At 38.0% G+C, this 27,707-nt stretch overlaps 2 protein-coding genes across 2 annotated transcripts in view; one reads left to right on the top strand and one right to left on the bottom strand.

Annotated features, from left to right (window-relative positions):
- Positions 1–952: 952 nt before the first annotated feature.
- LOC107586462 (sphingosine 1-phosphate receptor 3-like) lies at positions 953–4,191 on the top strand. The gene is made up of 2 exons (XM_016273831.1): positions 953–1,015; positions 2,008–4,191. Exon 2 carries the CDS (start codon positions 2,117–2,119, stop codon positions 3,308–3,310), a length of 1,194 nt encoding a protein of 397 aa, XP_016129317.1. The 5' UTR covers positions 953–1,015; positions 2,008–2,116; the 3' UTR covers positions 3,311–4,191.
- A 4,784-nt stretch (positions 4,192–8,975) lies between these two features.
- The window catches only part of LOC107586400 (SH2 domain-containing adapter protein D-like), a 29,026-nt gene continuing 10,294 nt past the window's right edge, over positions 8,976–27,707 (bottom strand). The window contains exons 6-9 of the mRNA XM_016273744.1: positions 19,751–19,828; positions 14,985–15,150; positions 14,043–14,162; positions 8,976–9,927 (exon numbers count right to left, since the gene is read on the bottom strand). Of these exons, the coding sequence (XP_016129230.1) occupies positions 9,741–9,927; positions 14,043–14,162; positions 14,985–15,150; positions 19,751–19,828 (551 nt within the window). The 3' untranslated portion in view covers positions 8,976–9,740. The remainder of the gene's footprint in view (positions 9,928–14,042; positions 14,163–14,984; positions 15,151–19,750; positions 19,829–27,707) is intronic.

Here is a 27,707-nt window from a genome sequence, read left to right as displayed (position 1 = left end):
GGGGGGGTGGGGATCAATTTAAAAAAAGAAGCAAAATCATAAAAGGTATTATAAAATGAGTCCTTAAGGATCACTGAAGCAGTAAGTATTAATGAATAAATTAACTGAAACAAACTATTTATTGAAAAGAGCTGATTCGTTCACAAAGGGGCAACTAACTTGACAAGACTTAAAGATCTCAGACATGTATGTAGGCTATTACCTTTATGACACTTGAGTCCACATTAGTAAGAATTACATGTTTTTTAAAGGCCTGCAAAATTCATTAGTAACTAATGGTGAAATTAAAAGTTTTATGATCAGTGCCATAATGAACAATGATCATTAGACATAACCCTTTCATAATAACAGAAAAGTTGTCCAAATCAACTTATTTCAATTTCATTCAACCATCAAAATGGAGTCTACTGCATGTATATTTCAATGTATGGCCAAACCTGGTATTTTCGCGCTCTTTCACCCTCTCGTGCTTAAATGCAGTGTACGCTCAAGTCAGGTGCTCAAGACTCGTACGAGGTGAGGTTAGGCAATCCTGCGTGACTTAACCCAGTAATTTCCCTCAGTTCGTGGGATGCCAGTCTAATGACACGACACCCGTAGAAACAACACAAACATCAGAGGACGTTCGAGCACGTGCGCGCTTCATCATCGCGGTCATCATCATATTAGCTCGCGCGCCCTTCCCGAACGAACTCAAATTCAGAACCATCCAAACACAGACGACGGAACGGTCACTCGCTGCCTGTAAAAAACGGCAGTGTTGTTGAGTTCCCGCCCAGAATGTGAGCGAATGTTGAAGACGGGAGAGTTTAGAGTTTAGGATCAGAACTCGCAGGTGAATTCTTTTCAGGAAAAATCTGACAGGAGTTAAGTCCAAAAACCTGGATGTAGATTAAAAGCTGGGAAAAAGTGCTTCAAGGATAAACAATTCCACACGTCTGCTCGTTGAGAAGGTTTTCCATCTCCTAAAACTTTTAAAGGTTTATTTATTACCCATGAAAAAGAGAAATAACTGGTAAGTCTCTTGTATCTCCTATAGTCTTATAAAGAAAAGATGTTTTAGTATAATTCTAATTTACACATACAGAACTTTACTGATTTCTTATTTCGTTACCTGTACAAAATGTTACCATTGTAATACTTTTCCGACAAGTCACTGTAAAACCTTTTTATTTTTTATTTTTTTTGATAATTTAATTTATTTTTGATACGACAGTAGGGACTAATGCCAAGCCACCGAACGACTTAAAACTATGGCATAACTGGTTACATGTATATTTTTGTATTTTCGTAAATTAGTCTGCTTTAATTCAGGCTATAGCGTTGCAGTCAGAGTGCGTTGATTAATATAGCCTACTTCTGATAACATCAAAGAAACAACCGATGACACCAAATGTTATTTTTAATAGCCTAATAGTCTCATTATAATTACAAGTGGAAGTCATAACACTTTATGGTATTATGTCTGATTTTTGTTGTGTCATGCCAGGTGTAAACTTCTGTGGGGATAAAGTTTAAATAAGTTAATCTAGTAAATAAGAAGACAGATAATTAGGCCATTGCAAAATAGTCACTGATAATTATAGATAGATAAATAGATGATTTTTTATTATTATTTTAAATATGACCTAATTGCAGTATTGGCACAAAAACATATTACCTGAACATTTCTACACCTTCACAGGCTAAACCCACATCCATGTCTCCTTCAGATTCAGAACTGTTTGTGTGATACAATCCACCATATCTTTGCTATAAAAAAAATCTTAAATTAGCCTAAACTGGTTTGCCAGTCTCCCAAACTGGTCTTTCTGCTGGTTTCATGCTGCTTAGACCATCTTAAAACTACCTAAGACAAGATTAAACTGGCCGAAACAATGTTACCATCTTAGGCTGGTTTAAAAACATTTTGTGCATGCATATTAAACTGAATTTCCACTTCTTACTAACTGTTGTCAAGTCAGATGATATTTTCTTTGATCTGTTTATGTTTCTATTTGTTATCAGATCCAACAAGAATCATAATGTGTGAAGTGGTGGATTCCTTTTCCATCTTTTTCACTGGAAGGTGCTCATAGACGCCATCTGTTGTTCAAAAACAGAGAGCGTGGGGAAAATGGATGACGAGTTTGTACCTGGAATGAATGATATTATAGTTAGCCATTATAACCACTCGGGCAAGTGGGGAAGACCAAAAAGCACCAGTACATGCGAGGAAGCCTTCCTCATTTTTATCTGTGCTCTGATCGTGTTGGAGAATATCACTGTACTACTGGCACTATGGCGCAACAAGCGTTTCCACAGCCGCATGTACTTTCTTATTGGCAATCTGGCACTTTCGGACTTGTTAGCTGGAGTGGCATACATGGTTAACATCTTCACCTCTGGCCCCATTACTTTTTTCCTCAGTCCTGGCCAGTGGCTGCTGCGAGAGGGGAGCATGTTTGTGGCACTTAGCGCTTCGATCTTCAGCTTGCTCGCCATTGGGATCGAGCGCCACATGACGATGGTTCGTTTACGGCCGTGTGAGACTGCAGGAAGGGGGAGGTTGCTAGCTCTCCTGGGAGCATGCTGGGCTGTTTCGGTCCTGCTGAGTGCCTTGCCCAGTCTCGGCTGGAACTGTTTGAGCCGAGTCCACACCTGCTCCACTGTCCTACCACTGTACGACAAAAGTTACATAGCCTTCTGCATTAGCATCTTCACAGCCCTACTAGCAGCAATCGTAGTGCTATACGTGCGCATCTACCTGCTTGTGACGTCCAGCGGGCGTAGAGTGAGTTCCCGGCCATCGGATCGCTCACTCGCACTTTTGCGCACGGTAGTAATAGTACTGGGAATTTTTGTGGCCTGCTGGGCTCCCCTTTTTCTGCTACTGCTGCTGGATGTGGGATGCAGTCCGGAGCGGTGCCCGGTTCTCTTCAAGGTGGACTGGTTCATCGCTCTGGCCGTGCTCAACTCTGCCCTCAACCCGCTCATCTACACACTTTCCAGCCGTGAGATGCGGGCCGCATTCTTTCGTGTGCTGTGCTGCTGTCCAACGCAGCTGGACTCCATGCCCACGGTTACAGGGGCGGCACTCCCGAGAATAGTCATTCCCACCACAGAGAACAGCAAATCGAGCATGGCCGGGGCGGGAAGTGGTGCAGCCAAGTCCTCCCTGATGCGAAGTAAAGTTCCCACCCCGTCAAACTCCTACCATCAGCATGGGGACACATCGGCACCAGCTGTCACACACCCCTCGGGGCCAGGTGACCTACTGTCTGCGGTGCTGGTTAAAGCTGGGGCACTTCCTTCTTTGGGGAAGTTTTGAAAATGATACTATGGGGGTCAGCACAAAAGAGTGGGATTTTGTTATTTCCCAAGATGTTTGACGACGGTTCCTTGCAATTATACACTGTTCTTCAGCTCTCTGAGGATTACAAAACCTGGATTTGCTTTCATACATAAGGCATCCATTGATGATGAGATTTCAAAGGGACAACAAACTCAATCAAAGTGCGACTGAACAAATGCTGACCAAAGGATACACAAACTGAATTTACTTCTACATGTATTAATATTTATGAAACTGAGCATGTGCTATGAGCACATAACATAGAGCCACTACAGAATGTAATCACTTGAAAAGCCTAGGTGTGCAATCTTTTTTTATCGAGATAATCCAATTTGCAATTTGCATGAAGGAAAACACCTTAACAGTATTAAACGCAATATTATAGTACTCTTTGTATGACTGACCGTTAACATTTTTCCACAGTTTATTATTAGACAAAAACATTTTGAATAGTTTGCTATTCTTACCTATTACACATGCTAGATGTAATAATACTTTACAAATTGAATGTTTTAAAGAAGACTGTGGATGTTTATGGTTAATATTCTGTGGAACGGTTTACTTGGCAGAATGTAAGGTGAGGTGATTGTGAATTAGAAATTTAGATTGTTTTGCTCAATAGTACTTACTAACTGACATAAAATTTAAAGAGTGATAATATGTTAGTGTGAAGAAAAACAGGCATCTTATGTTAAGATTGCCTTATCTGTTCTGCTTTTATTTGCATGTATACACTAGAGGGAGCTGTGACATCACATTGAAATGGACTGCATAAACAGCGCAATAATGAAAGCAATGCACAGACATTTTGTCTATGAATGGGGACCGAGCTCTATAATTTAGTCACTTGATTCATGCATCATAGTAGCCTCATAATAAATGGGTTTGCCTTTGAAAAATCATGATCAATGGCACCAATCTTTGAGCCATACAGTAGTAAATACTAACCACAGCTGTGCATACATGTGCTAGTTTATATCATTATGGACAACTCTCTTAAAGGGATATTGACAGTTCAGTATTGTTAATATATAAAGATATAGTTGGATATCAAATGTTAAATTCAGTTGACAGCATTCAGTTGTCAGAATTTCGGTTACAATGAGACACTTAAAATGAGGAATTTGATTGGGCTAATCTGTAAACGTTAAAATACTAAGGATTTCTATAGTATAGTATATTGAGTGTTGAATTTTTCCCCCCGGTAATCAACATTATGCCACAAATGCTGTTAATTGAATTGTTAACTACCCAACCAGGAATATTCCTTTAATTCTACCAATTAATTACGTTAGTCATACTTGATTTAATTAGATAAAAGGCAGGAATTGCTTAGTCATACTGCTTCTTGCATTGTTTGAACAAAAAAAAGAGAGGTTCAACATGAGTTTTTGTTCACATTGAGAACATTGCGAGAACAAGTGACATTTTGTTAAAGAATGGTTTTTATAGCATTTTACAAGTGTGACATTTCAAGTCATTTACCATTCTAAGCTGTAGTCTCTTTCTCTCCCCATCACAGTAATCTTTGCATCCAGGTTGAGGGAAAAAATAGAATGTTAAACAAATCAAACTCATTTACAAGTCCTAAGCTGTTTCCTAGGTAAAATCATGTCTGCTGGCATCCCGTAGCTAAAAATCCAAAGACATTCAGTATCACAGAATTCATTTGTCAAGAGATTTCACACCAAACGATTTAAGTGCCATAAAGCATCAACATCAACAAACACAATGATGGCTAAAGCATGATGTGTAATGTGTAACCTTAAGCAAAAACACACAGCAACCCACAGCGCATGACAACATGCCTTATACAAAGTCTTTGAAATAAGCACACGCCACATAGAGGACATTAATCCTTTAAAGTGAGGCATTACACACTTGCCACACACAATATGCCTCTACACCTCATGTAATGAATGGCTCTTTGCTACAATGGATCAAAGCGCAGACCACTAAGCTATTGTGGATGGCCACAATTGAGAATATTCATTTGTCTATGAGCTTGTCAGAGCTTAGGGGAGTCTCTGTCTGAATACATCAGACTGGCACATTGTTTGGCCCAGCACTCAGTGTGAACAATGCCTCCATCTGGACCAGCAACTCGTGGATGTGCCAATGCCAGAGCACTCAATTGATTTTCTCCCATTCGGGGACCAGGGGGTCACATTTAACAAGCTTTCAAGGGGTTGACTGAGATAGAAGGTGTTTGTGTGTACGTGTGTTGCCTGGGAAATGTGTCGGGAACAAGACCTAGAAACCGTAATGATGTCTTTGGTGCACTTCTGGTCTAGGTTTGGAAATGAACCTTCTCATTAGTCCGAGACCAGGCTTACTAGCCCAAGACCTGAGTGTAGGATTGTTGTAGACCAGTCATCATCAGCTAGAGCACTTGTCTGAAAAGGAAAGTTTAACCAAAAAGGAAAATTTTGTCATATTTACTCACCCAAACCTATATGACTTTCTTTCTTCTGGAGAACACAAAATAGGAGATTTTGAAAAATGGTTTTGGTCCATACAATAAAAGTCAATGGGGTCCAAAACAACAGTGGATCTCTTTTTTCAAACTGGACAAAATATCTTCTTTTGTGTTATACAGAAGGACGTTATACAGGTTTGGAACAACACAAGGGTGTTTAAAAGGTAATTTAATTGGCCAAAATTATTGGTACCATTTGCTTGCACTAAATAGTATGAGACAGGATCCAGTACCCTTGCCTCAAAACCAAATACTGATCCAAACTGGATATAAAAGCAGGGATATAATGCTTCAATGCCAGACTTTGACAAGCTGTAGCACGACACAAGCCCAGTCGTCTTGTTTGACATGGCGAGCGCCAATGAAAGGGTGCCCAAATTATGTTACAGTCCTTCTTACAAAACAATAAAATCGACAAAATGGAATACTATGTGGAAATGTGGAATACTAAAACATGGTTGTTCTTCACTGTCAGAAATAATGCAAAAAAATGTACTTTTAACTTGTCTTTGGGCAGTACCCACAAAGGTACACCTTTGCAACTTGTCTACCCCTACAGTGTGCATATTCGTACTTTAAGAGGTAGGTAAAAGCACAAAGATGTTCCCTCAAAGGTACAGCCCCAGTCATAAGCTAAAGCAGATGTGTCCACTTCTACTCCTACATGGCCAGCTTCTTGAAGAGTTTAGCGCCAATCCTAATTAAACCACCTGAAGCTAATCAAGGTCTTCAGCACTGCAAAAAAAACTCCCAGGCAGGCATGGTGGAGCTCCCAGGAGCAAAACTGTATACCCCTGATCTCAAGGCACAATTCCTTAAGTAAATGTAATTTGCTGCCAGTGAGATCCTAAGGCATATAGTTAGTTTGTATGACTTGATTAAAGGACTAGATTTTGCAAGAACCATTGTCCCTTTGATTTTAAGAGCAAGTTTGGGTTAGGCATAGGGTTTGACCTGTGATTACTGGATAAGAATCTTGTCTCAAGACCAAGGATATTGAACCAGGAGCATTCCTACTTGGCTTAATCATATCACACGAACACCTGAATTACTATCCTGAGACCTGGAATTCAGTGGATGATCTATCCTTAACCTCTTAAGCAGAGCCAATGATACATTCAGTCTTCCCCCAGATCCCCATCTTTTCAATCCGTAACAATAGCTTTCAGCTGCAGCCGTATGTATGCAAGCTGCATCTGACTGGGCTTTAGCAGATAAGCTCTCAAGAATGAGGTCTTTATTTGGGCCAGCTGCCCACAAGGGTGGGAGGAGAGTTCAAAGGTCAGATGTCAGTAAATTAACAGATGGTATAAATTGCCAGTCCTCACCGTAATGAAATCCAGATGACGTGTCGCTCAAGTGCCGGTAAAACGATAATGATGGCAGCTCTCGCAAACGCTGTTGATTTTATCCACCCTTCGGTGCACATCTGGGCCCCCTTTTCACTGCTCTGCTTTTGTCTGAGCTTGCGGCTGAGAAATGCCTCTCTTTGTAAGGCCTAATTATTCCATGACTACTAAGAGCCTAATTACCAGAGGAATTAGCGCGGAGCTCATTGTGAGAAAGACGTCGAAGGGCTTTTGAGGTATTGACACGGTAGATGAGATCTCCCTTTCAGCAGTTTAAATTTTGACCGATCTCTGGTTACAGTCTAGCTGACACACCTGTCAGAACGGCTTTCCCTCCAAGAGTGAGTGTGCGCACGCCTGTTTTGTGGAATGTCAGAGAGAGATTAATGTGTCTGTCTCGGACAATGTGATACGAGGCACTCGAGACGCACATGTGGACATGCCTGTATGTGTGTCAGAGCAGCTGGGAATAATCGGTACAAGTAGCCAATGCAGAAACCACTAGCACTGGATGCCATCCGTTTTAGGATCATGAGTTTTTGGGCTTGGTCGAGATTGGTGTGGTTTGAGTGTGAAATTATTCCTGGCTTCGCTTTGATCGCAGGTGTCTTCATCAGTGAGCGCATCTGAGAGATTATCATGTGCTGCCAAATATGCACACATGCACAATATTGAGGCATAACCTACATTTTGATAGACATCTTGAAGCACACCAAAATGTTATTGCATTTTTTAAAAATGCGCTTGCAAACAATCCTTAATTCCCCCCATTTTATCTCACCATCTTCTATAACGAAGTTGGAGGGACAAGGACTGATCTGAACCACCTTCTCCGCTCGTCACACCAGTAATAATTCTCCGCCGTTTCATTTGGCAGTGTAATGAAAGCAATCCCAGAACGCTTTGCTTCGGCAGAACAGAGATAATGAGGAAGCACACACACATGAACACACAGACACCGCCGCTTGATTTAGGAAGATGGTCTTCTGTGGGCCACAATGGGAAAAGCAAAATGTTCACACTCATGCTTAACATTCAGTCTTCGCAATCTTTTCATGCATGGCACATGCTCCCAGGATAAAAAAAAACAAAAACGTGTGTAGTAACCATTAACGCATCTCTCTGTCAATCTAAACACCATCTTATTTGTCTCTTGATAATAAACAATGTGAAGCTATTAAAGTAATATGCATGGCAAGCTACAGCATTTAAATTGACTGCTGGTGCTTGCTACAATATCAGTGTCTATAGCTCATACTAAGGTTTAAGTATTTGCGTAATCTGTGGTTACTACCTGCCAGTTACTTTAAGTGATCAAATTTTTGATTTTCTAATATTATGGAGACTATGGGGTGGACTGTTTTGGATTAGGCCAGTATGGAACAACCCAACAACCACCCAGAACACCCTAGCAACCACCTAGAACTCCCTAACAAGCACCCAACTACCCAGAATTTCCTCAAAACCACCCAGAACACACTAACGCCTACTCAGAACATCGCCACAACCACCTAGGACTCCATAGCAACCACCCAACTACCTAGAACACTCTAGTGGGCACTAAGAACACCCTAGCAACTGCCTAGAACATCCTATCATCCACTCAGAACATCTAAGCAACCATTTAGAACACCCCAACAAGACGGTTTTTCAATGACAAAAGTAAAAAATGAAAAAAATAAATAAAAAAATTATATATATATACATATATATATATATATGAAATTGTCAGAAACTGACATGAAATGCAGTTTGAAGCATCAGTTGTTAACAACTAGCATTCTCTTTAGAAAGTTTATTATATAACATATAAATCAGTTTAAAACAGCAGCTACAGAAACACATTTTCAGCACTGTACTGTACTGGTGACCTAATATACCAGTTACATCACATCATTGACTTTATCAGTTAGAATCCGCTACTTTCCTCAACATAAATTGCCAACATGCACTGATCTATGACCAGGCACAGTGACAGAGTCTAACAAAGACAATGTAGGAATTAAAGGGGCATTCTGAGGACTACTGTCTTGAATGGACCAAACATTTGTGTGTGGTCTCAAGGGCCTTACTAGAACCAAAAGGCTTTACAAACTTTAAAGAGCAGATAGTCATAAATGGCCGTGTGGAAATGTCTTTTACAGCAGCTATAAAAATACAGAGGCTCGTCTGCTCATCCTAAGAGGCTGCTAATCGATCAATAAACATTAGCGGTGGCTATTCCACCATCCCAGCAGAGAATAATACAGGCAGATGACTCTACAAGCAACAGGTCTTGCTGCCACCAGTTTACTACGGTTCACAGAAGGGTCATTCAGTGAGATGGAAAAGTGTTAACAAGAATGTGAAATAGCATGTGAACAGATCTAACTGTAATTTGATCTGACATGTCCATTTTAGAAGTTGATGTCCTTAACCAGATGCTGTTGTACAATCAAAAACATAAGGGACCAAAAAGTTTGTGTACGTTGTTGCTGATTTAGTGAAATGTTCATCTAAGAACTCTTCATTCCCAAAGGCATATCCCTTGGCTGTATGTTTCCGCCCATAGCAATGAGGACTGCAGTGCTCTGACCAATCAGAGAGTCTGAACTAGCACAGGGAAGAGCAAGGACAAGTGTTCGGCTCCTTTGATGGGGAGTTTGTGTGTGGTGTAATAGTTGATCACTTCAGGGATGGTGTCGAATGGAGGGCTGTTCTGGCCCAGGATATAGCGGCCGTCTTTGGACTGGCTGAACTTCATGTGCATGAATCCCTGGCAACTCCTAAAAAAGAACATGCAAAACTGCCATTAATCTTCAAGAATGTTGGGCAACAAAATAAGCTTGAAAATGCTTCCTTCAAAACAAAACAACAAACTTTAACCTCTTCTGTAAAACTCACAAATGAATTATGCCTGAAAATCAAATAAATGGTTTCCCCAAAAATAAAATGTAAAAATAACTGTACTCTGTTATATGAAATGAAAATAAAAATAAATAAAATTAAAAGAAACACTTTGTTCTATGTGATAAACCTGGAGTGTCGAATGGAGGGCTGTTCTGGCCCAGGATATAGCGGCCGTCTTTGGACTGGCTGAACTTCATGTGCATGAATCCCTGGCAACTCCTAAAAAAGAACATGCAAAACTGCCATTAATCTTCAAGAATGTTGGGCAACAAAATAAGCTTGAAAATGCTTCCTTCAAAACAAAACAACAAACTTTAACCTCTTCTGTAAAACTCACAAATGAATTATGCCTGAAAATCAAATAAATGGTTTCCCCAAAAATAAAATGTAAAAATAACTGTACTCTGTTATATGAAATGAAAATAAAAATAAATAAAATTAAAATAAACACTTTGTTCTATGTGATAAACCTGGAACTTTAAATGGGTCATATGATACGATTTAAATTTTTCCTTTCTCTTTGGAGTGTTACAAGCTCTTGGTGCATAAAGAAGATCTGTACAGTTGCAAAGACTAAAGTCTCAAATCCAAAGAGATATTCTTTATAAAAGTTGAGTCAACCACGCCTACCTAAAACGCCTCGTTTAAACGCGCCCCCACATGTCTACGTCACGATGTTGGAAGATTTGCATAACGCCGCCCAAATGTTCACGCAAAGAAAGAAGGCGTAACTTTTATTCTCGCCGTTGCTGCCGCCATGTTGTGAAGGTGCTGTGTGTTTATTGTGAAAGCGAAACTACTTTGTTTGGTCTTACAAAAGAGGACAATATCCCCTTCTTCATGCCTAGAGCTGATCCGTGCTGGTCGCTGAGGGAATACATCAACTTCACGCTGTGGATCGCCGGATCGGCTTTCACCGTGGACGAAGCGGAGTCGGAGTTCAGCCCGGGGTCATCACATGTGATTGCTGCAAACCCGCCGGCCGCTCCTCAATCTAGCCCGCCGTGTGTGACGCTGTGCGTTTCATTGTGAAAGTGAAAATACTTTGTTTGGCCTTTCAAAAGAGGACACGACTAGAAATCAGTGGTTAAGTTGTATTTACAACACTATTCCAGAACAGTTCAACCCAAATATTCAGATGTGTGCAGCGCATTTTATGGAGGACTATTTCCTGATCCTGGTAGAGTAGACTACAATGCCGGCTGTTCTGACTCACAGACTGTAAGTACGTTTTCATATTTAAAGAATTTGCCACTGACAATTCAAACGCGAGTTTTGAGCAGGCTTGTTGTTTGTCATTTCTCTGATCACAAAAGCAGACATGGTTTTATGTTTATGCGGCGCGATGCAACGCAACGTGTAAAAAGACAGTATACGTCACTATAATCCGTAATTATGTCCCCACTGGATGCAACAAATGCCTCGTTTGTAATGGGTTTTAATGTTTTTGTCTCGCTGCTCCATCACAATATGGTAAGGGGCGTAACATTTCCGTCACACGCTTGAGGTATTCAGCCAATCACAACGCACTGGATAGCTGGCCAATCAGATCACACCTCACTTTTCAAAACGATGAGCGTTGTAAAAATTGACGCGTTTCAGAAAGGCGGGGCATAGAGGAGAAACAATAATATATATAGAAAATAATGTGTTTTTTGAACCTTAAACCGCATAAACATTTCATTACACCAAATACACAAAATAATGTTCTTTTTAGCAACATCATATGACCCCTTTAACCTGTTCTATAAAATGCACAAATTAAATATCTCAAAACCAAATAAATGCTTTCCCAAAAAATATATATATAAAAATTACTTTGCTTTATTCTATGACATGCAACAACAATCAGCGTGAATAATCAAATAAATGCTTCCACAAAATCTAATAACATTAAAGTAATTTACAGAACCATTGTATATAAATATGACAAGACAATCAAACAGCACCTTTGTATTATACCATCACTGAACTAGAGTACTGGCATGCTACTCTTTTTTTATTTTTTTTTTTTACATTTTAACATTTTTTTTACATTTTCCTCGGAAATAAAGATCTGTAATAAAGAAGCCAACAAACTAACCACAGATACATTCCAATTATTTTATCATGACTTGACAGCTTTGATAAAACCTGATCCCCGGGTGGGGTTGTGAATCTGGTATTTGGGTCAGCTGTGAACAAAAGATTACTAGCGATAAATAGGACAATCTGAGTGATGATGTAAAAGAATATCATAACTTCAGCATGGCGCGAATATTATTCTCGACATCCCCTTTAAGACGGCTCAGTCCAGAAGGCTGGATTTCTATGTATAGAAACAGGAAGTAATTTGTTAGTTTGAAGCTGTCATACTGTTCTATACCATTCACCGTAATAAGTGTGAATGAAAACACATGGAGCCTGAGAGCATCTTTCTCGCTACTTTCAAAATCAAGCAAATGTTAAAGCCGCGCATTAAAATTCAAGACTTAACGTGTTCAAGGAGCATGTCATCTCCAACAAGTTATTATCTGCCAGGTACATGATGAACAAAGTCACTTATAGAAAAATCTCGGCTCAAAATAAAGCCTGTGAATCTCACTGGTGGCTCGTTCAAAGCTCTCGACATTGAGCCGCTGTCACTTTGATTTGGTTCAGACTTCTGAGGCTGTAGGCGTCCCACATTATGACATCAGACAGCGTTGTTCATTCATTCCCACTGTTGTCGTATGAATGCGGTTTGAATCAGGCTTGTAAAAATCAGATTTCATGTGAACAAAGTCTCAGCATGTTGCTGAACGTGTTCTGGAGTGTTCTTGCCTGTTACTTATAAAGTGTGCTTGCGATACTAGGCGTGTGTGATTACGGAGTGCATTCAGGTGTGCGAAAGGCCTCCCGCTTGTGCCTGCGGCTTTCTGCAGGTCATTCATATTCATTAACGCCGCCAGGAGAAGCTTTGTGAACTGAAGGGCTGTTCACCTGCCTGATTACTGCTCGGGAAGAATAAAAGAAAAAGAAGAAAGAGGAGCAGGATCAGGGGTTCTGGATCAAGACGGTAATTAGAACTGTGAGATTTGACCAGATTAGCACAATCGCTCGAGCTGATAACCTATCGAAAAGCACATCAGTGTGCAAATGAGACCGTTTTGTCCAAGGAGGCAAGAAAGAAAAAAAACACAATAATGAGAAAATATTAAGTATGATAACAGTAAAACAATAGTACTATAGTGAAGTGACATGTGGCCAAGTATGGTTACCCATACTCGGAATTAGTGCCCTGCATTTAACCCATCCTAAGTGCACACACACAGCAGTGAACACACACACACCGTGAACACACGCCCGGAGCAGTGGGCAGCCATTTATGCTGCGGCGCCCAGGGAGCAGTTGGGGGTTTGGTGGCTTGCTCAAGGGCACCTCAGTCGTGGTATTGAAGGTGGGAGAGAGCGCTGTACATTCACTCCCCCCACCTACAATCCAAATGAAATATGAGATCAAACAGTGAGATCAAATAGATAATTATTAATACTGTTTAACATTTATAATATGAAAACATTATATTTTATTATATTATATTGTATTTTATAAAAATTTAGGAACTTAATGTAGGATATACATCTATAAAATACACAATTTAATTTTAATATATAAAATATTATATTTATATAAAATAAAGGAAATAGATGTAAGATATGCATACATATAAAATGCACAATATAATTAAAAACATATTGCATTATATTATATTATTATTATATTATATTAAGCAATATTTTATTTTCTTTGAAAAGATTAACTCTCGTGGGGGGTGGAAAAAAATTGTAGGTCAGAATGAAGAACAAAGACAACTAAGATACAGACAACTAGACACAAATGAAGCAAAACACAAGGCAATTAGCTGAAATGGGGTAATGGGGATGAGATTTGCTCACTTCATTTAATGGTTATGGAGGGAATGGAGAAATAAAATGTTGCTACGGTGGATGGTGGAAGAGGAGCAGTGCTGTACCTCAGAGAGAGAGAGTAGTCCAAGCGACTGGTCTCGCTGTTTCGTACCAAATAACTGCACTCCTTACAGAGGGTCAGCAGAGACTCGGCCTCTGAGCGCGAGAGAGCACCGTGATACCATCTGAAAGACAGCATGCATGCAAAGAAAGAGGTCAGCAAATCATAACAAAAGTCATTAACCCGTAAGTGTTAAAGGTACAGTAACAAAAAGAGCTAATTTAATTCTAAGGATCAAAGAGGATAGAAAATGTTCCTAAAAAACTAAATCAACTGTTTAATCATACTAAATCATACTTAAAATGTGTTGAATATGACACCTGTAAATATTTTGTGAGTGAGCGTGTGTTTGCGACTGTCGTGGCATGTTCCCCTGTGAGACCCCAGCTGCCATCTGATGTGTCTGGGGAATTTTGTTTCCTGAACAGCTGACTAATTTGCAGCAATATTTTGGACGCACTTGACTGCGCTTTTTAATGGCTTAACCATGCACACCGCCCCCATAAATCATATTCTCATAGCACTAAAATAATAACACACTAGGTTGGCGTTCCCAAAAGTACGAGACGTCGCAGTGAGAGCATCAAGTGCCTTGAAATTGTCACCATTAACTCCCCCTCATGTCGTTCCAAACCTGTATGACTTTTTCTTTTGTCTGAGAAACACAAAAGAAAAAAATAGCTTGATGTTTTGGACCCCATTGACTTCAACTGTACAGTTGCAACATTCTTCAAAATATCTTCTTTTGCGTTCCACAAAAAGAAAGTACACTCAGGTTTAGCACAACATGAGGGTGAGTAACTGATGACAAGAATTTCAATGTTGAGACCACGAGATGCATTATGGGATAGCAATCTAATTGCGGTATTTTTAGCTTAGCAGTCTCTGTTCCTCTCTTAATTTTTTCTTCAAACCTCTAATGGTTTGTGGTGCGTGTTGGACGTACACTTGTTTCTCCAGGGGCAGGGTGGGATCCACTCTCTCTCCGATCATGGAATGAGGATCGCTGGGCTTGCGTAGCTTCATACTGCCTGTGGTTGGCAGAGGCCTGGAACACCTCAGGCGCTCTGTGGGAGAACAGGAACGGTCCCACTCAGCACCCTCAAACTGCACTGCATGGGCACAGTGAGAGAGAAAAAGACTTAATTCAATGTCAAACAGCAGTAGAAAAGTGACTGAAAAAGTTGTTTGAAAAATCTTTTTTTAGGTTTTATAACATTGTGTAAAATATCTAGGAATGACATGACAAAACAATAAAACTCGATCATGATCATCTCAGATTTAGGGTTCACATGATGAATAGTTTGTGGCATAATGTGAATAAAGCTGACAATTGTCATTGTTCAATTGACAATTATCTTGTTGCACGGGGTTGAGCCACCTATTGTGAAATGTCATCGGTCGAAAATCCTGTTTCATAAATCTGATATTAAACACCAGATATGTTTGTCACATCATGCCTGGTTAGGATAGTTAACACAGCAGGAGGAGTCTAAACCAGAACAGCAAAGAGTAACAAAATAGGAGGGTTGTAGGAAATTAAGGTGGCACATTTATAACACAAACGTACTAGGGTTCAGAGCCAAATAACTTAATGTGAAAAAAGACCTGCTGATCCAGAAAAGGGGTGAAATCAAACTCAAGTATCAAACCGAGTGTGAAAACTAGGGATGCATAAGTTTTCAGCACCTTATCAGTTATCAACTGATATTTTTAAATGTATTGGTAGATTTATCGGTAGATAGGTATTTATTTCTACATGCTCATTTCTCATATTTTTACATTTAGATTATCGTTGCCACCCCTAATTCAACTGTGCTGTTAAGTGTGGACACTAGGTATGCACAATTTATCTGTACCTAATTGGTTATCTGCCAGTATTTTTATTTTTTTATCGGTAGGGTGGATATTTCATTCTACATACTAATTTCTTGTGTTTTTACATTTAGTAGGGATGCACTCTATTATTAGAACGTTATCGGAATCGATATGAAAAATTATGCTGATATGACGAATAACATGTGCTCAAAGTGTGCTAGCGATAAAATCACATCAGCAGTATGGTCATTCTTAAAGGGGTCATATGATGTGATTTCAAGTTTTCCTTTCTCTTTGGAGTGTTACAAGCTGATTGTGCATAGATAAGATCCCTGAAGTTGCAAAGACTAAAGTCTCAAAACCAAAGAGATATTCTTTATCTAAGTTAAGACTCTGCCACGCCCCCCTAAAACGGCTCGTTCTAACACGCCCCCACATATCTACCTCACTATGTGGAAATATTAGCATAATGCGGCCCAAATGTGCACGTAAAGAAAGAAGGCGCGGTTTCAGTAACCGCAGTTAGTGTTGAAGCAGCATGTCAGGGAGACGCTGTGTGTTTCTAGGCGAAAGCAAAAGCACTTTATTTGGCATCCAGAAGTAGATGCATTTAGGAATCACAGAACAGCAATGCATTTTATGGACGACCATTTCATGAACCTAGGAGAGGAGGTAATTCTGACTTTGCTATGACAATCTGGCGCTTCTGAATCAGCTACTGTTTTGTTATTAATTTAAGTATTTGCTATTGACTGTTCAAATGCGGAGTTTTGCGCATCGTGTGTGCGCGCGTGCGAGAGAGAGAGAGAGATCACAGTGGAGTCAGCGGTCTTAACCGTGGCTTGTGTACTGCACACATACCAGCTTCATCACTGTCTGTCACGCGACTCTGTTCTCCTTTCCGGCTCGGTCCTTACATTTATTTTGAAAGATGAAGCTCGCGATTATGGTAAGGGACGTTACATTTCCGACGAGTGCTTGCGGTGTTCGGCCAATCACAATGCACTGGGTCAGCTGGCCAATCAGAGCAAACTGCGCTTGTCGGAAGGAGGGACTTTGTAGAAAACGAAGCGTTTGAGAGGCGGGGCATTTAGGACCTACAATAAATGTACAGTATTTGAAAAATAATGTGTTTTTTGAACATTAAAGCATGTCAACATATTCTGTTACACTAAATACACAAAATAATGATCTTTAAAAAAAGCATCATATGACCCCTTTAAAGCAAACTTTTGCCTGAATGATGATTAGATTCACTTAATTTTGATTCACCGCATTTAATCTGAGAATGCAAGTACAGAATGACCTGTCAGTTGTACAATAGAGTAAACCGTTACTAGCACTTTCAGCAGCAGCAGCCTCCCCCGGGTCCTAATGCCCATCCATTAAGGCCTTTTATTTATTTAGGGGGAGCTGTAGGCCAACTTGTAATAAAAATAAAAGTAAAATACACAAATAACATTAACATTGAGTTTCTGAATAAATAAAGCTGTAATTTATGTCATATAATCACGAGTATGCTTTGATTTAAAGGTCAGAAGTTATTGCTTGCATGAATACAAAATCACAAACATGAGACTTGTAAATTAAATAATTTTATACAGTATATAAAGATTTATTCATTAATGTGCAATATATTTAACGGATTATGAAAACATACATGGAGCTCTAAAAGTTTTTTTTTTTTTATGGCTTGTTTGCTTTAGATTTAGTTTGTTGGTGATTTTTTTATAGTTATTTTCAAATGTTTCAAACGTACGCTCATTATAAAAATAACTTTATTATTGTTTATTCAGTTCTAACAAAACTAACCAAAATTAAAAAATAATTTGTTTATAATCTCTGCACAGGAGAGACTAGGTGTTGTTTCCAAACCAAAGGAAATATATCAGTATCGGCATTGGGTATCGGCCAAAATATCGGCAAAAATCCAATATCATGCATCCCTAAAGATTATTTTTGCTGTCATCTAACGGTCATTTGAAGTTAATCTCAACAAATACTGTTATAATTTTTTTCATACTGTACATTATAAAGTTGCGATGGCTAAATTTGCATTTAAAATGATTGATTTTAGTTTTTAGTCTTTTATAATTACAATATCCACCATTTATAGGTGATCAATCACAAAATGGAAATAATTATCGCCATATCTGTATCTCCTAGTGTTATTTTAGTGTCATTTATATATGTTATGATATTTATTGATATTTCGAATTAGCTTTTATTTTTTAAGACTATTTAAATTTTAGCATACGTTTTTAATAATTTTTATTGCTTTTGTCATTTTTATTAGTTTTTGTATTTTTTTAAATATTTCTATTAAAGGGGTCATATGATGCTGCTAAAAAGAACATTATTTTGTGTATTTGGTGTAATGAAATGTGTTTATGCGGTTTAAGGTTCAAAAAACATACTGTACATTATTGTTTCTCCTCTATGCCCCGCCTTTCTGAAACGTGTATATTTTTATAAAGCTCATTGTTCTGAAAAGCGAGGTGTGCTGTGATTGGCCAGCTATCCAGTGCATTGTGATTGGCCGAATTCCTCAAGCGTGTGACGGAAATGTTACGCCACTTACCTTGCATCGCACCACATAAACATAAAACCATGTCTGCATTTGTGATCGGAGAAATTACAAACAACAAACGCTTCTCTACACTGCTGAAAACTCTTAGTAGTGTCCTCTTTTGGAAGATCAAACAAAGTAGTTTCGCTTTCACAACGAAACACACAGCGGGCTAGAGTGAGGAACGGCCGGAGGGCTTGAGAAAGGCACGGCCGGCGGATTCGATGAAGGAGCGTCCGGAGGGCTTGCGTCAACCACATGTGATGACCACATGTGATGACCTTCGTCCACGGTGAAAGCCGATCTTGGCGATCCACAGCGCGAAGTTGATGTATTCCCTCAGCGACCAGCACAGATCAGCTCTAGGCATGAAGAAGCGGATATCGTCCTCTTTTGGAAGACCAAACAAAGTAGTTTCGCTTTCACAATAAACACACAGCGTCTTCACGACATGGCAGCAGCAACAATACTACAACTAATAAAAGTTACGCCTTCTTTCTTTGCATGAGCATTTGGGCGGCGTTATGCAAATCTTCCCACACAGTGACGTAGACATGTGGGGGCGCGTTTAAACGAGGCGTTTTAGGAGGGCGTGGTTGACTCTTAACTTTTAGAAAGAATATCTCTTTGGATTTGAGACTTTAGTCTTTGCAACTTTACAGATCTTTATGCACCAAGAGCTTGTAACACTTCAAAGAGAAAGGAAAAATTGAAAAGCGCATCATATGCCCCCTTTAAGCTTAATTATTTATTTCATTTTAGCTTTAGTAATATTGTTACAACTTAAACTTCTGTTTAAACTTTCGTTTAAGTTAAAAAATTTAATCTAAAATTTATATCAGTTTGCTTCAGTTTTATTTCAGTTAACGGAAATATTTTTTTTAAGTTATATTTATGGACTTTTTATGCCTTTTTTTTAATGAGACAGGTGGAGAGCTGACAGTAAAGCATTGGGTGGAGAGAGGGGAGCGGGATCGGCAAAGGACCTCGAGATGGGAATCGAACTCAGGAACTCATGTCGGCGCACTAACCACAAGGCTATCGGCGCTGACAATGAAAACAATTTTTCATAGTTTTAGTTAACAATAACAACACTGATATCAGCTCGAATTGTAATATGGTGTCATCCCTAGTGAAAACATAACTGAAAGACAGAACTGACCTCATGCAGTCATCACATGCTACTGTGATGACAGCAGCACTGAGTGGGAGTGATTTAAATCATATGGGAAGCAAACGGGAGGTTTCTAGCAAAATAGTGAATCAGCGAGCTGGACAGATGCAGGACACTGGAGGGGCAGCAGTGGCAAGGGGTTAAAGTTCACCTTGCTCGCCACAGATGGGCTCCTCCTCCAGCTGTCCGACCGGAGAAGGCCATGGCAGCTCGGTCAGATCTTTCATATCTATGTCGGCGCAGAGCGAGCGAGTGATGCAGACAGTGAAAGACAGAGAGAGAATGGTGAGAAACAGAGATAACTGAGAAAAGATATGTTCACACATTGCTTATCAGGCAGGAAATGCAATGCGAGAGCTGACTCAACATCTAATTACCATCTCAATCCTATAAATCTCATTACCAACACATATATACACACTCAAACAGGAGCCATTGGGATGTATTAAAGCTAGATATGCACATTTCACTGCTTTTGAATTCCAATACTTTCAGAATAAATACCGAATCCCATTAAGAACTTAATTGATGATGTACGTATGTGCCACTAAACAACAAAAGGTATGGTCCAAAATTCATCTTATTCTCAGATTATTTTAGGAATTGGTTTTAATTAGCTATCTATTTATCAAGCTAGAACAGGTTAAAACTTCAAAAAGTAAAATTATCGCCTCAAAAACTCACATTTGGGCATCCCAATTGTCTAAATTCCAACTCACACACTTACGTGGGGCGTCTTGTAACACATACAAGCACATCACACTCTCAAACAGGATTACAAGATGAAGAATAGGTCAAAGGGGAGGTGTGTGACATCTTTATAAACAGACCACCATCCGACACCTCCACCCCCTTCATCGCGCCCTCTCAAAAGAAACCACGACGGGGTGATGTTTGGAAAAAGAAACAGGCGGGCCCATACGTCCCCCCACTGACTGGTGAATTATTGAAGACAGAATGTCACAGACTCTTTCGCCCCACTCCCTGTGCATTATTGATGCCTGGCGTGGTACAATGGTCCCATCTGGAGAACCAGAATCAGAGAGTGGACCCGCTAATCCTCCTTCAAACCCAGCTAACCCTCTAAATAATCATCTTAATTCCACCAATAATGCAGTTGATTTCGCAAATAATCCAGCATAATTCTTAATGAACCAACTGAAGTGACTAACCATGTAGATAAACTATACTACACACCTTATCATCTAAGTGAAAGAAAAAAAGTGATACATATACACACACACACACACTGACATTACTGAATAATGATAATATAAACAAACCATATAAAATACACACACATATATATACACACACACACACATATATATACATATAAAAATCAGGGAATATGCTATTAATCATATATTTGTAAATTAGTTATTGAAATGCAACTATTGAAATTATTTGTAATTATCGAAATGTAAAATATTGTCATACACATACACTGATATTAGTGAAACATAAATAAAAAACACAAATTGAATTTAAATAAATCAATATATTTCTGTTGTGTAAAAATTGTATTGTGTATAATAAATAAAAAACAAAAATGTTGTACATAATATAAATATCAGGGAATATGTACATTTTAAAGTACTTAGTTTTATTTTGTTTATTATTTCTATTGGGTAACATTAATATATATATTTTTTTTTTATTCGTTTTAATTTGATTTTTATATATTTGAAATATTCATATATACTAATTTCATTGTGACATTTCTATATACACCTAATAGATCTATACAGACAGAGATTTACATACCTTCTTGTCTAACTCTATAGACCCACAGGTGCACATGCACAACCATCCACTCTGGCTTGAGACATTCCTGGTCCTTAACTGTATGACTGTAATGCTCTACATTAACTGTACCATCACTCCTGTGGTTCCAGCATGCCTGTCAGACACAGTCAGGCAGACAAAGGGCAGCGCATCAGTGCCTGTTAGCGGGCCTGCAAAAAAAACCCACACCGAAGAGCGACAGCCACCCACCACAAAGGTCATCTCTGGGCTACAATATATCAAGCTGGGACAGAGGGCCACACCATTCATACATTACTACTAAAGTACAAAGCTATAGCGAAATCCGTCTCTGGCTAGAAATGTACAGAGACGGCAGATTACTATAAGTGCGAGAGCTCATCTGGAATAACAAAAGCCTCATTTGAGCATGTAATAAAAAGAAACGATATTACATCACTGCAAAACTGTGATTAAGTCTCAATTTGCACAATAGATGTTATTACCGAAGGTGCAAACAAACTCAATGCGTTTTATGCTTTGGTAGAATTTTATGTCAGCCGTAAAACCTCATCTGGTGGATTTTTTTTCTTGGTGTCTGGATTCAATTAACACATGTTGTGGCATCTAACGTGCACAGATTTTATTGCCAATGTGACAATTAAGGCTGGGAGATACAGCTAAGTAGATCTCAATATTTTGCAGCCATTTTACAATATTCAAAATATATCTTGATAATCACAATAAATACCTAATTACAATGTAAGTTTTTGTATTGTTTTTCACTAAAGTAACAAAAAAAAATGTATTCATTCAGTCTGCGTATTTTGTAATCTGAAGAACCTTCTTTCGCCACAAAGAATCTTTTGTGAAACAGAAAGGTTCTTCAGATGTTAAAGGTTCTTTATTGAACCATTTAGACAAAAAGGTTCTTCTATGGCATCGTGAAGCACCTTTATTTTTAAGAGTGTGTGAGGCAGGTTTGTGGTTAACTGGCTTAGGGGCAAAAACAATTATTGCCTTTCTGTGGAGAATACATGTGATGCTGCTTTAGGCTACTTTTACATGACAATGATGTGCTAAAAATGGAAAAGTCTTTCCTTTGCGTTTTTCACGTACAGACAACAATGTCAAAACAATCCATTTTCACACAGATTCGCAAAAACAACTTAAAATGCTGTTTTTTTGCATGCCAGGCCAGTAGTTGGCGATGTCGCTTTGTAAACAAACACTACACGAACATGTAATAAGCAAGCACATGACATCACATTTTCACAAATTCACAGTTTGAGCGGATAATGGTGTAGTTTTCAAAAGTTTGCATTTTCAGGCACCCAAAACACTGTTGTTGTGTAAATAAATGGCCAAAACGCATTTCAAGTTTTCAGCTTTTAGTTGAAAATTATATAGCCATTTCACTTTGGAAAACAAAACGTAATGAAATTAATGTTTCATCTATAGTAACTAGGGGTACAACGGTTCTCGACACACAGTTTGGCATACACTAGGACCGTGGTTCAACTTAAATCTGACAATGCATCTGTAATGCTGCGAGTGCTGTATGCTGGAATAACTGTCATTTATAGCGCAGGTGAGACCTGAACAGCACACGTTGCTATCTGTGTTTAAACTAAACTCATTTAAGCCTTGCCAGTTTAAATATTAAAGAGCCAGAAGACGCGAACTCGCGAGAACTCGCACGCAAATATTAAGCTCTCTTTGACGTATTGTGCTTGAATGGACAAATTCCCACAAAAATTATGTAAAATGCCCGTCTTGGTGAGTATCCTATAGCAGACATAGTCGGCTGAACAAACAGTATCAGTGCTTTCTCTTAAAGTGACAGCACTTTCTTAAAGTTAATTAAACCGCAACAACACGAAAATCACTCACTGCTCTTGATTGAATAACTTTTGTAACTTTAATAAGGAATAATTTTTAATTCATACAGTTAAATATGCAATGTAGCTTTACATTTGATTACTTTATTCAATTTCTGTACCTAAAAACTGTTAGACCTCCCTAAAAAACCTGAAATGCACTGTTTATTTTATTTGTATCTTTGCTCTATTGCATTTATTTGTGCTGTTACTTCTAGTTAGATTATTTGTTCTTATTTTCTTTATTTTTATTTGACAATATAGTTTTGTCCCTAAACATAGCACATACCGAACCGCACCGAAACCGGGACTCTAAAACCGTGATACAAACCGAACCGTGAGTAAGTTGAACCGTTGCACCCCTAATAGAAACTGAGCATCTGATAGGCTGAAGATTTTGAAATGATCCAATCACAGCCCATTTCTCAAATTGAAAATGGCTGTATATGTGCTAAAGATGCTTTAATGTGTCCTTCAGTCTCTCTGTCCCCCTCAGCTCATCCCGCTCTCAATCCAGTCGCCTTTTTCCCTCCGTTCTCCCCTGAGTGTGATAATCACCACTGCTGGAGGGGTAGATGGGGGAGGAGGTAGATGGAGATGCCCCTGCACCCCTGCGGTGGTTTATCAGCCCGAGTGTGTCAGCACTGCAGGAGGACAAACATGTCAGAGCTGAAAGGGTGAGAGAAGGAGGGAGGTTGAAGGAGAGAGGAGGTGTCAGCGTGTGACTGATTGCAGCCCTCCATTCACAAGGCTATAGCCCCCTCCTCACCATCACCCCCGTCTCTGCACACAAATCTCTTCACTCACACTAAAACACACAAGTGCTTTCAGCATTGCTATTCAGAGGTGGAGCTGTGCAGCTACTAGAAAATGTCCAAAAAGATACAAAGATTGGACAATTGACTAGTTAATCTTAACGAAGGTCTCCATTTCCAAAACATTAATTATCCAGTCATCTATAAAACAGGCCTCAAATCAGTAGTATATGAAATATTCAACTTAAAACCCATTTTACTTGTAAAATGGCACATTTATAATCAACATATACAATATTCAACTATTTAATAATATTGATTTTCATTTGCACCATCGAAAATTTTTTTCGGCAGAACAACAAGTGAACCTATTATATGGCCTTGTGGAGAAAAAATGAATTAATTCATTAGTCAGAGCTGAAAGGGTGAGAGAAGGAGGGAGGTTGAAGGAGAGAGGAGGTGTCAGCGTGTGACTGATTGCAGCCCTCCATTCACAAGGCTATAGCCCCCTCCTCACCATCACCCCCGTCTCTGCACACAAATCTCTTCACTCACACTAAAACACACAAGTGCTTTCAGCATTGCTATTCAGAGGTGGAGCTGTGCAGCTACTAGAAAATGTCCAAAAAGATACAAAGATTGGACAATTGACTAGTTAATCTTAACGAAGGTCTCCATTTCCAAAACATTAATTATCCAGTCATCTATAAAACAGGCCTCAAATCAGTAGTATATGAAATATTCAACTTAAAACCCATTTTACTTGTAAAATGGCACATTTATAATCAACATATACAATATTCAACTATTTAATAATATTGATTTTCATTTGCACCATCGAAAAATTTTTTCAGCAGAACAACAAGTGAACCTATTATATGGCCTTGTGGAGAAAAAATGAATTAATTCATTAATTGATTGATTGATTGAATTAATTGAATTTTTCATTTTAAATGATGTAATTTTGTATATTTTATTTAATGTTTATTATTTATTTATTCCTTTAAAAATGGTAAAAATACAAACTAATACAATTAATAATTAATAAATTGGTACACTAAAAAGAGTAAATGTTTAAAAATGAGATGAGTGGCCCACAGAATTACTAAATTCTTTATTAATTTACTTTTGAATTTTTCTTAAATTATGTTAGTGTATATTTGGGTCGAAGACGAAAAATGGTTTAAGCATAAAAACATTAAGTGTAGCACTGCTTTATAATTGTTGTCCCCCCCCCCCCAAATTAAGAAGTTTTCAGTTTAATTTAATTGCAATTTTGTTTTTGTTTTTCTGAGCAATAAATAAATATCATACAGTTTTCCCTGATTTACAGAAGAGACCCGCTAAAATGCCATTGTGTAACAATCTTGCCAGGCATATTTACAACAAAAATCAATTTATGACATATTAAAAGACTAATTACTTTCACTCCAAATACTGATTAGTTGTAATTTTACATTTTTTAAATTTTCCACTATCCTAGGTTTTGCCCATTTGTCAGTAAGAATTTTTTTCTCATTTAAAACACAATAAAATGTAATATGCTATCTTATTCTTTTATATATTTTAATATGTACACGTCAGAATAAGCATGTTGTTTGAATTTTTAAAAATATTTTGTTACACTGAATGACAATGTAACATTATTTCAACCAAATTTCGACATTTTATTCTCCAAAAACATATTTAAAATCTTAAAAGTAGACACTTTCCTTACATTTAATGTGCTTTCTATGGACATAAAATCACTTTTGTAGATTTATTTTCATGCTTAACGTCTTTGACCCATTTATTTTATGTGTCATTATTTATATTTATTTCTCATTATTAAAAAAAAATCATTAATAAATTGGTAAATACAAAAATAAAAGCGTACAAGAAATAAAAATAAGTCAAAAACTTAAATTACACAAATGAAAAGATGGCACTGTGGAGACCAGTCACCTACAGAATGAATGAGCGAATGGACACATGAATAATGAACTAATATGCATAAATGCATTCTTCATTAATTTACTTTTGAATATTTCTTATTACTTATTTTTATGTGTATGTATTTTTGTAATTTATTCATTCATTCAAAAAAAAATTATTTTTTTAAAAATTAATTAATAAATTGGTACAGTAAATATATTAATAAAAAAAGATACAATAAATAATTTTGAAAACCCTGAAATTTATGACCATTTCCTTTTGACTAGTCGGTCTTATCAGGGTCCATCAGACCAGGATCAGATGCAATTTTATAGGGGCACTCACATAAGGAATCATGTCATATGAATTATTTTTCTTTATTTCTGTGCTACAAAAGCAGGTCGTCACATCAGCAGTTGCCACGGGCCCCTTGCGCTCACTTTCTGTCTCTCAGCTAAAAATACACAGTGCTTCTGCAGCAGTAAACCATTGCAGTTTCGATGTTGGATAGTGCTATGCTCATGGCACTGCTGACCACTGGTTCTGCTGTACTGAAGCTCAGACATGCTGAGAAAGGCCTTAATTAATGGAAAAAAGTGTGTGTTTGTGTGTTGGAGGTGTGCGTGGTGAGCCAGGCTGGGGGGATGATTTATTCCAGTGTCACCTTGACCCCTGACGCAGAGATACAGCTCAATTAAACAAGATTGGCCCCACAGCACTGCTTTCATCTACTGCCCGTGAGTTCTGCAAACACGCACACACAAGGGGCCACATTCACTGGATCCAATAACATCCATATGGAGCGCTTTTCACCTCCCTCTGCCACCAAAAACCAAAAATGTTAATGACCTAAACCAAAATGGAGTAGCATGAAGAATTGATTCCTACAGGCTGTATTGTTTCTTCTGTGGTTCCTAATTACGGTTCTAGGCTTCTGTTTCCAAAAACACTTTAAATCATTATCCAGAGATCTATAAAACTGGCCTCAAATCAGTGGTAGATCATGAAACAGAATCAACATGAAACCGAATTCGCAATCCTTTTACTTCCATAACGTGGAGCGTTTGCAAGTGAAATACGGTATTCAACAATTTAATCAGATTGATTTTCCTTTGCACCTTTTTCTGCCAAAGGCAACAGTGAAAAATACTTCCCCACTAAATCCTTCAATTAAATCTTGCAGTTAGATTGGATGAATCCATTGGGTGGTGCTGTGGAGAAGTGCCATCCATATATTTAGTAATTTCTAGTAATATCTTAATTTTTTTAATTAATTTACTTTTAAGTAACTCTTAGGCTTTTAAAAAATATATATATTTTATTTATCATTTAATTTGTATTAAAATGTAAAAGTTATTTAAAAAAAAAAAAAAAAAACGAAAGAATGAACAAATGAATTAATATATGCATTCATTATTAATGTTCTTTTGAATAGTTCTTATAACTTCATTTTAAATTATGTAATTATTCTACATTAATTTTTATTTGTTTGTTTATTCTTTTATTTGTTAATTAAAGCAATATAAATGTAAGCAATATAAAAAATAATACAATTAATAATTAATAGACACTGAAGACATGCTGCTCACAATTAATTCCTTTTTTTTACACACACACACACATATATATATATATAATTATTATGCATATATTGTTTAAAAATGTAATTTAAAAGAAAGTCAGTAAGGTAAATTAATTAAACTCACAATAAGTAATAAACATTTAAATTAGAAATGTAATGCTAACTTTTGATGAAAAACTTAATGAAGCCTGAAGAATAGACAACTTTAGTTTTTTTCACAATTTTGACACA

This window comes from Sinocyclocheilus grahami, unplaced genomic scaffold (genome assembly GCF_001515645.1).
Source record: "Sinocyclocheilus grahami isolate Dianchi unplaced genomic scaffold, SAMN03320097.WGS_v1.1 scaffold81.1, whole genome shotgun sequence".
NCBI classification, from domain to species: domain Eukaryota; kingdom Metazoa; phylum Chordata; class Actinopteri; order Cypriniformes; family Cyprinidae; genus Sinocyclocheilus; species Sinocyclocheilus grahami.
The sequence above is the reverse complement of the archived record's forward strand: the minus strand, read 5'-3'. Positions and strand labels throughout refer to the sequence as shown.